This window comes from Trichechus manatus, unplaced genomic scaffold, assembly GCF_000243295.1.
Source record: "Trichechus manatus latirostris isolate Lorelei unplaced genomic scaffold, TriManLat1.0 scaffold00004, whole genome shotgun sequence".
Taxonomy (NCBI): domain Eukaryota; kingdom Metazoa; phylum Chordata; class Mammalia; order Sirenia; family Trichechidae; genus Trichechus; species Trichechus manatus.
The window spans coordinates 34,565,283-34,579,661 of record NW_004443940.1 but is presented as its reverse complement, the minus strand read 5'-3'; the positions used below and the strand labels follow the sequence as shown (position 1 = coordinate 34,579,661).

At 52.6% G+C, this 14,379-nt stretch overlaps 1 protein-coding gene across 2 annotated transcripts; it reads left to right on the top strand.

Moving 5' to 3' along the window:
- Positions 1–1,183: 1,183 nt before the first annotated feature.
- Positions 1,184–4,187, top strand: ITPRIPL1 (ITPRIP like 1). 2 transcript variants are annotated; one of them, XM_023734256.1, is made up of 2 exons: positions 1,184–1,365; positions 2,483–4,187. In XM_023734256.1, the coding sequence occupies exon 2, from the start codon at positions 2,497–2,499 to the stop codon at positions 4,138–4,140; it is 1,644 nt and encodes a 547-aa protein (XP_023590024.1). In that variant the 5' UTR covers positions 1,184–1,365; positions 2,483–2,496; the 3' UTR covers positions 4,141–4,187. The 2 variants fall into 2 exon arrangements, with proteins under 2 accessions (XP_023590024.1, XP_004369399.1); XM_004369342.2 differs by lacking the exon at positions 1,184–1,365 and adding an exon at positions 1,439–1,653.
- Positions 4,188–14,379: the final 10,192 nt, after the last annotated feature.

Genomic DNA, 14,379 nt, shown 5'->3' with positions numbered 1-14,379 from the left:
CGTTAGTGTGTTGACTGTTCACCACCCAGGGATCCCACTCAAAAAGAAAGGTCTTGTGTAATTAGGAAATACCATGACTCCTGTTCCCAGACACCACTGCCATCCAGGCTAGTACTGAGCTTTCTTTGAGCTTCTCCTCTAGAGTCCATACTTCAGGCAAACTGCAAAGGATGGCAGTTGGGGGAAGAGTATCACACAAGGCCAAGGCTATTGAGAAAGACACGTGTTTATCTTGAAGGCCCAGCGGGCCTAATGTGCAGGAAAGGTGAGCAGATAAATTCTAGGTACTTTTTGAGGGACTGGGAAGACTCGAAGTCAAAGAACCTGAAATTCCACGATTGGTTTAAAGCCGTGAGTCTTGTTTCACTGTCAGTTAAGCTCTGTCTCTCATAATATCAGTAACCCTTGCTTGCTCCTCCAGCTCGCCACATTGTGTAGACACACAACTCATCAGGAGAGCTACCCTATAGGTTTAACATTCTTGTTCCCATAAGGCTGGTGAGCGGCTAGCTGGGCCTGAAGCCAGGTCTTCTCTGCGAGCCTCTCGAGCCTCGAGCCTCGGCTCCTTTCATGAGAATCACTCTGAGGGGGGGGACAGCGGTGGAGAGACTCCTGAAGCCAGGTGTGGGGCCGAGCGAGGCACGTGAAGGGTGCTGAAAACACTTCCTCTCCCGCACTGGTTTTCTCAGGCCGGCCCTGAATGGGAATAGCTTGTCCCCTGGCGATTCCTGCTTTTGTCACCGTCATCCTCACGCTTAGATTCCCGGTAAGTATATTCTCCTCTGAGCTGAGCTGAGTGAAGCTGACAGCCTCCAGTGCCCCCTGTGCCATCCCGGGGACGCCGAGCAGCTGGGCCCTGAGCGTCCTCAGCCGAGTTCGTTACCCCTGCGCTCTCCCCACAAACTGATGGGGTCGGTGCCACCAATGAGGGCGTGCATGCACGAAAGGACCACCGGGCCCAGGTGCGGGCATGCGGAGGACCACCGGGCCCAGGTGCGTGCGTGCGTGCGGAGAACTCTCGGGCCCAGGTCAAAGCTCTCTCCGCGCGCTCGGCCGCTGGGGTTTGGGCAGGAGGAGCGCGTCGGGGCCGCGGGGCGGGGCTGGGAGGAGCCCGGACGGCGGGAGCCTGCAGCGGCGGCGGGCGCCTCGGAGTCGCCGCGCGCCGTGGGGGTCGCAGGGGAGGGCCGCGTGGCGCGCTGCTGGCCTCAGACGCACAAACATGGTTTGCTCCGCGGCAAAGGGGAGCGGGGCCGCTCGGGCGGGCGGACCCAGCGATGCACGCGGAGTCGCCACTCCGCTGGGAAGGGGGCGAGAACCGCCAGGCCGCGCTGTCTCTTTAAGACCATGTTCCTGCTAACCCCGGAGGTGAGTAACCTGGCCCCCGATCCGGGAGAAAGGATCCGGGGAGGAGGGATGGGTCCCGGTTCCGGAGGCTTGGTCTGGATAGGCAGATGAGAGTACAAGTCTTAGGCCGTGGAATTTGGGGAAGTTATGAATGGGGGGCGCCCCACCTTGAGCCCAAACCCCCAGGTACCTTGTAAATTTTACCAGGACTCCTGGAGGGGCGGTGAGACTAAGCAAGGCCACGTTCCAAAGGGGAGGAGAGTGCCCACCTGGCTTCGGCCTGCACAGCACAGTCCTTCATGAAACGCGGTAAGCCCAGTGGTCTGTCAGCTAGGGGGATGAAAGCAAGAAGCTGCAGGTCTGCTGGGTGGGGAGACAGAGCAGCCAGCTCCTGTTCTGCCAGGTGGGGCTGGGGCACCCGGTTCTTCAGTTTCCTGAGCTGAGAGGTGGAGCTGTGCCTGCCTCGGGCCGGGCCCACGGAGGGGGCATCCGGCAGCCCCCTTGGGGCCTTAGAGGGCAGAGTAGCAAGCAGTGGAGAGGTGGCTGGCAGCACTGGGCCTCCCTGGCACCCACTGGGGTTTGCCCATCGGGCAAGTCAGAGTGGGAGAGGCCCAGCGGTTTGATGACACAGAGTGAGCAGAATGAGAATTGTGAAGTCACAGAGGAAGTGGGACAGCGTCGCCGGGGCCTGGGGCCAATGCCGGGGGAGGAAGGGCAGCGCCAGGCAGCGTCAGTGCTTTCTGCCTGTGGAGGGAGCCTCTGGGACCAGCAGGGCAAATCTGGTGTCCATGGTGGACTCATGAGTCGGGTGAGGCCACCCCGCCGCAAAGGCCCCCCTCCCCATCCTGCACAAAAATGAAAACAATCCCCTGTCCACACTCTGAAGGCCTAAATACCGCCCAAACCATGAGGAAGGAAGGCAGCAGAGAGACTGAGTGGCGCATTCGCTGTCCCCCTCTCTCCCAAACCTCCTCCGGGGCAGACAGGCTTGCTCTGTCCAGCCCCAGCTCTGTGAGTGTTCTGTTCCTCCTGAGTAGCTGACTTGCAGGATTGGGGTCACAGGGCTCTGGGGGATACATGCCCTGGAGAGCAGATGCGTCCGGAAGACCACCACTGACCCGTCACCCTCCTTCTCCAGATACAGAGGCCTCCATGGCTGTGATAAGCCTGCTGTTCTTGGCAGTGATGTATGTCGTGCACCACCCCTTGCTGGTCAGTGACCGGATGGACCTGGACACGTTAGCCAGAAGCCGGCAGCTGGAGAAGCGAATGAGCGAGGAGATGCGCCAATTAGAGATAGAGTTTGAAGAGAGAAAGCGAGCAGCTGAGCAGAGGCAGAAGGCCGAGAACTTCTGGAGGGGAGAGACACCCAGTGACCAGTTAGTGCTGGGGAAGAAAGACATGGGGTGGCCTTTCCAGGCTGATGGCCAGGAGGGGCCTCTGGGCTGGATGCTGGGAAACCTGTGGAACGTTGGCCTCTTTTGCCTTTTTCTCCTCTTTGAGCTCCTGCGGCAGAGCATGCAGCATGAGCCGGCCTTTGAGTCCAGCAGTGATGAGGAGGAGGCGGAAATCCGTGTTGTGCCCGTCACTTCCTGCAGCTGGCTCACAGACTTCCCCTCCCAGGAGGCCCTGGAATTCTTTTATGAGCACAATGTCCACAGTGCTACCCGTGACCTGCCCTGCACCTGTGAGTTCGTGGAGAGCTTCGTGGACGACCTGATTGAGGCCTGTCGGATGCTCAGCCGCCGGGAGGCTCACCTGCAGCTGGAAGACTGCCTGGGCATCGGGGCTGCCTTTGAGAAATGGGGAACTAGCCATGAGACCGAAACATTTGATATTTTGGTGCCCATAGTCCCCCCTCAGGGCTCCATCTTTGTCTTGGAGATGAGGGATCCGGCCCTGGGCCGGCGCTGTGGCTGTGTGCTGGTGGAGCTGGAGTGTATGTGCAAGTGTGAGAAGCTTCCGGGTGACGTGCTGTGCCTGGTGCACCAAAACAAGAACCAGCCGGCTGTCCCAAGGAGGTCTAACAGCTCCCTCAAGGCGTCCCTCTGCACCGGCTCCCACCTGGATGTGCACAAGACCGTACAGTGGTTCCGGAACATGATGGGCAACGCCTGGGCCCTTGTGGCCCACAAGTATGACTTCAAGCTCAGCCTCCCCCCATCCACCACCTCCTGCAAGCTCAGGCTGGACTACCGCTCAGGCCGCTTTCTCTCAATCAGCTTGGTCCTGGGGGTGCAGCGGGAAGACACCTTGGTCTACCTGGTGAGTCAGGCCCCTGACCAGGAGCAGCTCACCAGTGTCAACTGGCCCGAGTCCTTTGCAGCCTGCGAGCACTTGTTCCTCAAGCTGGTAGGGCGTTTTGCTCCGGAGAACACCTGCCACCTCAAGTGCCTCCAGATCATTTTAAGTCTCTGGGAGCTTCAGGACTTATCCCCCGGGGCGTCCTGCCCCGTCCTCACCTCCTACCACTTCAAAACGGCCCTCATGCACCTGCTTTTGCGGCTGCCCCTGACAGACTGGGAGCCCGGGCTGCTCTCTCAGCGGCTGCAAGACCTCCTGTGGTTCTTGGGCCGTGGCCTCCAGCAGAGGTCCCTCCATCACTTCCTCATTGGCAACACCCTCCTGCCCCTGACCATCCCGATCCCTAAGACCTTTCGGGATGCTGAGCCTGTCAATCTCTTCCAACACCTGGTGCTAAACCCTACGGCACACTCACAGGCAGTGGAAGAGTTCCACAACCTCCTGACCCGGGTGAAAACTCTGCCTTGTGGTCCGCTGGCTGGAACGCATTGATGTAAAGGCTATTAAAAGGGGAGGAGGTGTTTCTGATTCCCCAGGCTGTAAAGAGTTTATTTTTCAGATAGTCTCAGCAGTGTATATGAGCTTCACCTTGCCAGTGGGGCGATTACAGGCAAAGACCCTAGACAGGTGTGTGAGTTGGTCATGAGGATGGGGTGTAGTCTGCAGGGCCTGATTTAGGGGGGTTCTTCGGAGGTTTTCTTCTCCTGACTTTCATCATGACCCAAAGAGGGTCCAGGGAAACGATATGATGGGAGGGACTTACTGCTAAAGAACTGAGATCCGGAAGGGGAACTGAGAAGCTGTGCTTTTGTTTTAACGCTGGAAGGGAAGGAGAAGCGGAGAACACCTCCACTGCAGCTTATTCTCGCGTGTGAGTGACTCCCAGCTCGCTCCTTGTAAACTGGTTTCCTTGTTGAACTGTCAGCTTAATTCACATCAGAGTTGATGGCACTTCATTTTATCCCAGTCAGATACTGTGACGGCAACTTCATGTCTTTTAGGATCTAATGTTTCAGACCTTCGCTATTTAAAAATATAACAAGACATTTGTTTTCCGTTTTCTTAATTTAGCCCTATTTTCGTATGACAATATAGCTATTTTATGCATCTGAAAAAACTCCAGTACTACCCAGATAATTTCTTAGCACTGATTTAACAGCTATTAAGTCAATAGTGACCTGTCCCGTAACTGAGATGATGTGTTTACAAGAGCCAACATCTGACGACCTTTACAGCGCCTGGAAGCTGTAACAAGGACAATCTGTTTTGAGGCTCTAAGCTCTAAGATGAACAATTACTTTGTTCCCGAGGGGGAACCGCTTGTTAAAGGAAAGAAGGCTTAGCTACCATCTATGGCTGTGATTTTTCTCTCAGTCTAGTAATACCTTTGTCGTCTCTTTTCAGAGACGACAAAGGGATTATTTGAACTATATTTGCAGTTTTGAAAAGCGGGCTTACCACCATCCAGGCTGATTGCCAGGGTTGGACAGGAAGGGACTGGAGCAGCCCAGCTCTACCAAGTAGTGATTCTAGAGATGTGATTGGGGTATTTTTCCCCTTCAAAACGTCGGGCCTCCTGAGGAGTGTTAAGAAACACAATTATAGTTGTGGGTGGGGTTGTTTTGGAAATACTAATGCTGTTGCTACCCAGGACAGGAAGATCTGCTGGGGAGGAGAGCCCGGGTAGCCTGACGTTCGCCTGACCTCAGGGGATCAGATATGGCCTTTTTAGGCTTCAGTCCTGGCAAGGATAAATGACGTGTCCCAGCAGCTGACGCCGGCCGACAGCCGGGGGTCCTGCTGCAGGGTCTCTGCTGAGCCTCCATGTGACCTGCTGGCATGCGCCAGGTACTGCTTTCAAGCCGAGGAGCAGTGATGGTGGGATTTTTGTGCTTTGAAAACCACCCGTCTGCTGTTTGTTTAGAAAACAAGTCACTGGGGTTTTTGTTTCACGTCAGTAAAGGAGGCTGTTTTCTGGACAAACTGGAATCTGTGCAATAACACACAGCAGGTCGGCGCTCACACGTGCTCTTCCCGAGGAGTTCAGGTTACTCTGAAAGCTTGATGTAGTCCACCCTGGCATTTCTCGGGCTACCTTGAGCTAGGCTGCCTTGCGGTTTCCCAGTGGCATGGCCAGTAGCCAGGAATGGATAACTGAGTGCTAAGGAGCAGACAGGCGATTCGTTTTCATGGTGCCCAAGCCACAGGTCTTAGCAGCGATAAACAAATGCATAAGCGCTGGAAACATGAGTCTGCTCAGGCAGAAAGCAGGTGGTATGGTTTTCCAGGACTGCATGGTTGTTTCTAGTCTAACAGGAATCAAGAAAGAAAATGTAAAGTTATGTGTGGGTAGAAGACTTAGAAAGGGAACAGCAAAGCTTGGGTGGGGCAGAGGGTGCCAGAAAGAGTAGGAAAAAACAAGTAGTAATGGGAAGAACACAGCTACAGTGTTCTGGGAACAGGCTTACAATTAAAGAGGAAACCTTTTCAGATATTTAGGAAGCCGAGCTTTATTCCAAAACAAACCTGGCTAGCACCCAGGATATACCAGGGTATAACAATGGGATTTCTTAGTGTCCATTGAGTGTTGCCAGCGGGGTGCTTCACATCTGGTAACTCATTCAGTCCTCACACTACAAACCCACGGAGTGGGCCCTTTACTGCCTCCATTGTACACTGAGGAAGCATGAACACAGGGAATGCAGCTTGCGCAGGGTCGCACAGTAAGTGGCAGGGCCACAGGAAGAACATGCCCTGGCAACCTTGCTGAGTGGTCTTGGGAATAAAATGAAATGAAGGGGTTAGAGTGCTTTGAAAAGCGAAGAAGTACTGTGTTAATTTTAAGATGAAGGGTCGTGTGCTATTGTTTGGAAATTCTAGAAGACAGGAATTGGTGGTTCTTGGCCCAGTCTTTGGGAGGTCAGGAATTTCATATCACACATGCAAATTACAGGCATTTGCTCAGAGGCCAAAATGAATGCAAAGCCAGTTCCAACTAGGAGTCCGTTGAGCCTCACAGTGACTTTACGGTTACCTCGTTAACCGCATCATCAGTCCGCAGCGGGCCGGAAGCTCGGGGCACGTAAGCAGTCAGAGGACTGCTCTCCAGGTAGCCCAACCGATGCCACCAGTTGTGACCTAAGCCTCGAGTCGACGGCACACGACAACAACAACAGACCAAAGCCAAACATGGTTCCAGTTTATTCTGCGGGAGGATTTGCAGCGAGGAGAGTAAGGGGGAGGAGGGAATGGTCCCCGCACTGCTTTTCTGGCAGAGGTTGAGTGGGAGAGTGGCCCCAATGCCACTTTCTTTTTGTACAAATAGAGGAATTGAGCTTTGTATACCACTGACACATCATTCAATCTTTTGGCATTCTCTGAAGCCCTAACCCAAGAAACAAAGATGGCATTCAGAGCAGAGCGTGCAAGACCAGCCTGCACTGGGCGGGCCTGGCCCACAGAGACACTGGGGGTGGAGCTGGCTCTGTCCCCCACCACATTGCCCCAAGCAATCAGCCCCTAAAACCAAACCAGTTGCCATCAGTCTACTCCAACTCATGAGGACATCAGGTGAGTCAGAGGAGAACTGTGCTCCATACGGTTTTCTCATTTTACTGTGGTAAAAATAAAACATATGCCATTGCTCCATAGGATTTTTCGATGGCTGATTTTTCAGTAGATCGCCAGGGCTTTCTTCCAAGGTGCCTTTTGGTTAGCAGCCTTAACCATTTGTACCACCCAGGGACTCCAAGCAGTCAGCCCAGGAGGCTCTGTTATCACCACAGAACAGCCTCTTGCCTCCACCCAGGGGGTCAACCAGTACCCTTCCTCTACCAGGACTGCCAAGCCCTTCAGATGCTGCTGGTTCATTTCCTCCTATCCTCCCACCTCCACTGCTCTTAGTGCACACAGGCAATGCAGAATATCACAGTGTTTCCACGCTCCTCCCTCAGATGCTCTCAGCACACAGAGAATAAGCAGGTGAGACGGCAGAGATCCTAGCACACAGGGAGCCTACATGCTCACAGGGAAGCCCAGCAAAGGGGGTATTATCATCTCCTTTTTACATACAGGGAAGAAAATGAGGCCCTGAGAGGTTAAATAACCTGCAAAATTGCAAGGGTGACAAGTTCTACTAAAGTCTATGGTAAGGGGACTTGGCTGTATCAGGGAGGGCCTCCTTGAGGAAGTGATGTGAGCTGACACCTAACTGGGTGAAGACAGGAAGAGGACCTGAGGTAGAGGAAGTGGCAAGTGCAGAGCTCTGTGGTGGAGGGACATGGTGAGGCCAAGTCTGAAAGAAGGCCCATGTGGCTGGAGGCCAAGGAGCAAGGGGAGGCTGGGTGCAAGCCTGGGGAGGCTGCAGGGACCTCCCAAGGCAAGGGGAGCCTTTGAAGGCAAGGCTTCGGGGATGAAGTGGGGTTGGGGGGAGGGGAAGAGGAAGTGAGAGTAACAGGTCAGATTTGTACTTGGCAAACACCACTGTGGGCCCAGTGGGGGGTCAAAGTTGCTGCAGACCAGTGCGGAGAAGGTAATGTGGACTAAAAGAGACTCAGAAGGATTGAAGAGAAATAAAGAAGACCCTGATCATTGTGTGTGGGGATTAAGGGGAGGGAGCAGGGTGACTGCGGTGCTGATTCGGGTCCCTGGATGGCTGGTGGGGTCATTCACAGAGATGCAGAGCACTATAAACTCCTTATCTTTCTTCTATCCCATACCGCCTTAACGTTACAAATTTAAACGTGGTCACTGTAACAAGTTCATGCAAAAAATAAATAGGTTTAAAAAGTGGTTTTCAACAAAAAGAAGTACTTTTTGGCTGCCAAAATGACTGAGGGGCATTGACAGCATTTAGTGGGCTGGGGGGTCAGGGACACTGAACAGTCCTGCAAAGAGGGTGTGGTCCCACATGTCAAGAATGGCTTCACCCCAAATGCCAATGGCAGCTGGAGAAGCACTGTCAAAGATGCCAGGTGTGTGAGTTCTAAGAAATGACAGAACGTTTTAGGCATATTTGGGGCCGTTGCCCTGGCCTTTCTTCCCACCATACAATTCTTGGGGCCCGATGAGCCACAAAGAAGGGATAGAGGCATTTACACCTGTCTCAAATCCGACCTTAACCTTTTGTTATGGAAGTGGGAGGGCGAGATTTCCAGGAGGCGTCTCACAAGAACTTCAATAAAAGCGATTGCCTTCACTCAAACAATAAAACGTACATGGCATCTTGCATCTTTCCTTCCCCTGCCTGGAACGCTCCTTTGCCTGGTCGCCTCGCTCTCCACACCCCACCCCCGTCTACCCCAGCGTTTTGCTGCCCTCATGGACAGGTGACTGTGGGGAATTAACCTTGCTTCCTCGGGCCTCTGCCTCCTGTTAGGGAGTGAGGTCCCGGAAAGCAGAGCCCCTTGCCTCTCGCTTGACGTTGGGTCCCATTTGGCGCCTGGCGCTCGGAAGGAGTGCGTTTTCATACCACTTCAGGCTGCCCATGGACCTGATGGCGCAGGATCAAAAACCCACTGCCAAATCGACCCAACTCATTGTGACCCCATGTGACAGAGAGTAGAACTGCCCCATAGGATTTCTTGGCTGTAATCTTTATGGGAGCAGATTGCCAGGTCTTTCTTCCGCAGAGCAGCTTGGTGGGTTGGAACCGCCGACCTTTTGGTTTGCAGCCAGCCGCTTAACCACTGGCCACCAGGGATCCTCAGCGCCGGGCCAGGTTCCCGCTCAACCCCCGGGACTCGCTCGGGAGGCCGTCGCGGGGTCAGGGAGAAGATCCTTCAGCGCAGAGAGCCGAAGCGGTCTGCGCAGGCGCGCCTCCAGCCCCGCCCAGAATGACGTCACCACGGCCGTTACGGCGCTCCGCAGTCCCGCGCGCGCGATTTAAAACCAGCTCCTGCGAGGCGGAAGGCAAGGAAGGCAAAATGAGACCTCCCTGCCGAGGTGAGGCCAGACGGGCGGGAGAAGCGGCAGGAAGGGCCCAGGGCGAAGCAGTGCTCCGGGGCGGGTAGGGCCCCCGAGCGGAGAACGTGGCTCTCCTCACCCCGGTTGTGGGCCCGCCGAAGTGGGGAGGCAGGCGCGGAGGGCGTCCGCGGGGCGGGCGGGCGGGAGCGGCGCGCTCGGCCAATCAGGACGCGCCTTCGGTGGGCGGCGGGCGCGCACGGGGGGGCCCACTCTCGGGCCCCTGGGCGGGGCGTGGGGCGCCTTCTCTTTGGGCTTCCATGTCGTGCCGGGTGTCACCATTAAAAAGGAGGTTTTCCTGGAATGAGCGTTCGTTTCGGGGCCGTGGAAGCGACATGGTTACGGCTGTATGTTTAGCACGCGTGCATTTATTTTTGCACTCATCCAACCAGTGTCTGAGCGCTCCTTTTGGGCCGGACTCTGCCGGGTGCAGAGATACAGTAAAGAGCAAAACAGATGAGATCCCTGCCCTCTTGGAGCTTATATTCTAGCCGGGGAGACAGTCGGTGAACACACGAAGTAACAATAAACTAAGTGCAGACTAGGGCTGAGCGCCCTGAGTGAGAATAGCGAAGCGGGGGGCCTCCTTTAGAATAGGGGTTCAAGCAAGATCTTTAAGCAAATTCCAGGCAGAAGGAGCAAGCGCAGAGGTGAGGTGGGAAAGAGCCTGGCCTGGGTTACGACCTGATCAGACCTTTGTGGCCAAGCTTAGTGAGGTTGGACTGGCCTTGTAGGCCTTGGTAAGAGGTTTGAAAATTTAGAGATATATTTTGGACACGTTAAGTGTGATATGCCGGACAGACACCAGGTGAAGGGGTCAGTCACCTGGATAAGAGTTTGGCACTCAGAGAAGTGATAGGGGCCACTCGGAGTGGAGTCAGACGTAAGTTTAGACATCATCGTCATATAGGTCATATTTAAAACCGTGGGAACAGATGAAATCACTAGGAAGACATTGTAGAGAAAACTCCCAGGGCCACCCTTTAGACTCTGCCTAGAGAGGGAGAAGGTGGAAAACCTCGAGAGGAGAGTGGTGTTGTAGAAGCCGAGAGTGTTCCCAGGAGGGGGCTGTTGGTTGTTTCAAATGCTGCTGAAGCTCAAGAGAGATGCCTGAAAAGTGACAGCTGGATTTGGCAACATGGAAATTTTAGGTGATTGTCACAAAAGCAGTTTTCGTCCAGTGATGGGGATGGGAGTGAGGCCAGAGGGGATTGAAAAATGAGAGGGAGGTGAGTAAGGAGGGGCAGAAGGTGTTTTTGAGTTCAGTAACTGTTGAATGAATGAATGCATTATGTCAGGTGTGCACGAGAAATCGGGGAAAGAAAATTCAGAGAATTAAACCGTGCCTCTAATTCCCAACAGGGAGCCCTGGTGGTGCAGTGGTTCAGGGCTTGGCTGTAATCGAAAGGTCGGCAGTTCAAACCCACCAGCTGCTCCGAGGGAGAAAGATGTGGCAGTCTGCTTCTGTAAAGGTTACAGCCTTGGAAACCCTACGGGGCAGTTCTACTCTGTCCTTTAGGGTCGCTATGAGTTGGAATCGACTTGATGGCAGTGGGTTTTTAACTGTCTTTTGGATGAATGGATGCCTTATCTCCAAGGCAACGACAGAAACTAGGAAAAGAAAATTCAGAGAGTGAAAGAGTGCCTCTAATTCCCAGCTCATGTTTCCCCTTCAGATAATCTAAATTCCTCCTTCAGTGCTTCCTATTTCTGTTTCCTTTTTCCCCCAACTCCAACTCTCTTCCTGCATCCAAGCAGTCTCGAGTCCTCCTGGTTCTGCCTCTGAAAATGCCTCTGACTTCCTGGCTTTCTGCTTCCTTTTTCTTTTATTTGTTTGACCTCAGCCGAGAGTTGGGTTCATCACACTCTTCAGCTTGTGGGAAGCTGTAGGGGGGTATGAAGTTCTTCTCCTTGTAGTTGATTTATTCCTGTTTATCTCTATTCCCCTCTCCTATTTCTCCCCGTCCCCCATCACGGCAGTAGTTCAGCGTTTCTTGTGTCTAACTGCTCTATCAAAACTGCTCTTGTCAAGGTTACCAGTAACCTCTGAGTTGCTAAATGCAGTGATCAGTCCTCAGCTCTCATCTAATTTGACCTATCGCTCCTCCCTCCCCTGCAATGCTTTCCTCACCTGGCCCTTGGGATATCACATTCTCCTGGTGTTCTTCCTACCTCACTCGTTGCACAGTCCTCAGCTCTTTGGTTAGTTCCTCTTTCTTTCCTGCTCTTTACATTTTTGAAGTGTTCTAGAACCTAGCCTCAGATCTCTATGTGTACTTATTTCCTTGGTGATCTCATCTAGTCTCATGGCTTCAAATGCCCTCTTTATGCTGATGGCAGCCCTGGTGGTGCAGCGGTTAAGAGCTCAGCTGCTAACCAAAAGGTCACCAGTGCACTAGCTGCTCCTTGGAAACCCTATGGGGCAGTTCTCCTCTGCCCTGTAGGGTCACTATGAGTCAGAATCGACTTGACAGCAATGATTTTTTTGGGTTATATGCTGATGAGGTGGAGCCCTGGTGGCGCAGTGGTTAAGTGATATGGCTGCTAACCAGAAGTCGGCAGTTCTAATCCACCAGCCACTTCTTGGAAACCCTGTGGGGCAGTTCTCTTGTCCTCTAGGGTTGCTAGGGGTCAGAATTGACTCAACGGGAATGGGTTTGGGTTTTTTTGGTTTTGGATGCTGATGTGGAGCCCTGGTGGTACAGTGATTAAAGTGCTCAGCTGCTAACCAAAAGGTTGGCAGTTCCAACCCACCCAGCTGCTCCATGGGAGAAAGATGTGACAGTCTGCTTCTGTAAAGATTTACAGCCTTGGAAACCCTATGGGGCATTTCCACTCTGTCCTATAGGGTTGCTGTGAGTTGGAATTGACTCGACAGCAGTGGGTTTGATTTTTTGGTTTTATATGCTGATGATTTCTAAATTTATGTATCCAGCCTGGAACTTCTCCCGAAACTCTAGGTTCAGATATCCAACTGTTTGCCCCAGTTGGATGACTAATAAGCAGCTCAAGTTTAGCATGTCCAGAATTGAGCCCTGATCTTCCCTCCGTTCTCCTATGCCCCAAACATGCTTCTGTAGCCTTCCCCTCTCAGTTCATGGCAACTCCATTATACCAGTTGTTCAGAATAACCTTGGAGTTATCCTTGAGTCTTCTCTTTTCTCTCATGCCCCACATCTAACCCATCAGGAAATCATATTGGCTGCCTCCACTGCCACCCCTGTCATCTGAGCCACCTCGTCTCTTGTCTTGGTTATTCAGTCGCTTCCTAACTGGCTGTCCTGCTCTGTCTGTTCTTGCTCCCTTTCCAGTCTGTCCTCCACGTAAGAGCCAGAGGGATCCGCTGGAAACCTAAGTTAGATTCCTATTCTCAGCACCCTCCAGTCACTTCCCTTCTCACTCCACGTGAAAGGCAGTCTTTACAGTGGCCTGTGAGTAAGATTGATGCATCCCTGCCAGTTGTCTTTCTCTCGTTCTGACTCTTCAGTGTTCCTGCTCCACCAGCCCCTGCACAGTCTGACCCCCCAGTACCTCTCTGACTCCTGTGGCTGCTCCCTGGATCACCCCACTCCTCCACATGGATCTCCTGAAACATGAGTCTGACCCCCCAGTACCTCTCTGATATCTGTGGCTGCTCCCCAGATCACCCCGCTCCTCCACATATGTCTCCTCAAACATGCCAGGATGTTCTTCTCTGCACTTGCTCTTCTCTCTGCTTCCATGCACCTTCCCCCAAATATCTACACAGCCTAGATCCTAACACTCCTTTCTCGGGGCAGCCTCTCCTGACCACTGTGTTTAAAGTGACCCCCGCTCTCCAATCCCCCTCAGTCCCCTTCTGTGCCTTATTTTTCTCCATAGCACATATCTTCGTCTACATATGTTGTCCAGCTGCTTCTTATGAAAATTTTCTAACATGCAGGAAAATTGACAGACTAGGACAATAAACACCCTTATGCCCACCACCTAGATCCAACATTTGCTAACAGTTTGCCGTGTTTACTTTATTCTCCTCTCTCACATGTGTGTATTTTTGACTGAACCTGTTGAAAGTAAGTTGCATGCGTGACGTCACTTCCCCGCTGAATTGTTTCTCGCGCATCTCCTAAAAGTCACGCCGTGCTTCTACATGATCATGTCATCATCACACCTAAGGAAATGAAAATCAATTCCTGTAACTTGATATCTAGACCGTATCCAAAATTTCCCTAGTTATCCCCCAAATGTTGTTTATAGCTGTTCTTTTTCTTTTATGGCGGGGTGGGACCGAGGATTGGCTCAAAGTTCATGCATTGTTTTCGGTCTGTTTTAATTCAGAAGAGTCCCCCTACCTTTCTGTGGGATAACTGACTTTCTAAAGAGACTAAGCCAGTTGTCTTGTGAACTCTCCCACATTCCGGATTTGTCAGGATGTTTCCTTGTGGTGTCATTTAATTTGTTCCTCTACCCCTGTATTTCCTGTAAACTGGAAGTTAGAGCTAAAGTTAAACACTTTTGACAAATATTTCCTGAGCGATGGTGTGAATTTCATATTGCGTCGCACTAAGAGATGAACGAGTTTCAAGCTGTTTCTTTTTCTTTTTTTTTTTTTTTGGATGAGTCTACATTTTGCTTGGTTGAAGTGGTGATGGCTAGATCTTTCCTTGTAAAAGATAGTTTTCCCTTTGCGATTAGCAGGTGATTTGTGAGTGATTCTTTGGAACATACTACTTATTTTACCTATTTATTTTGCTTATTCTCTGTCTCCCCCCAAGATATGGCAGAGCTGGC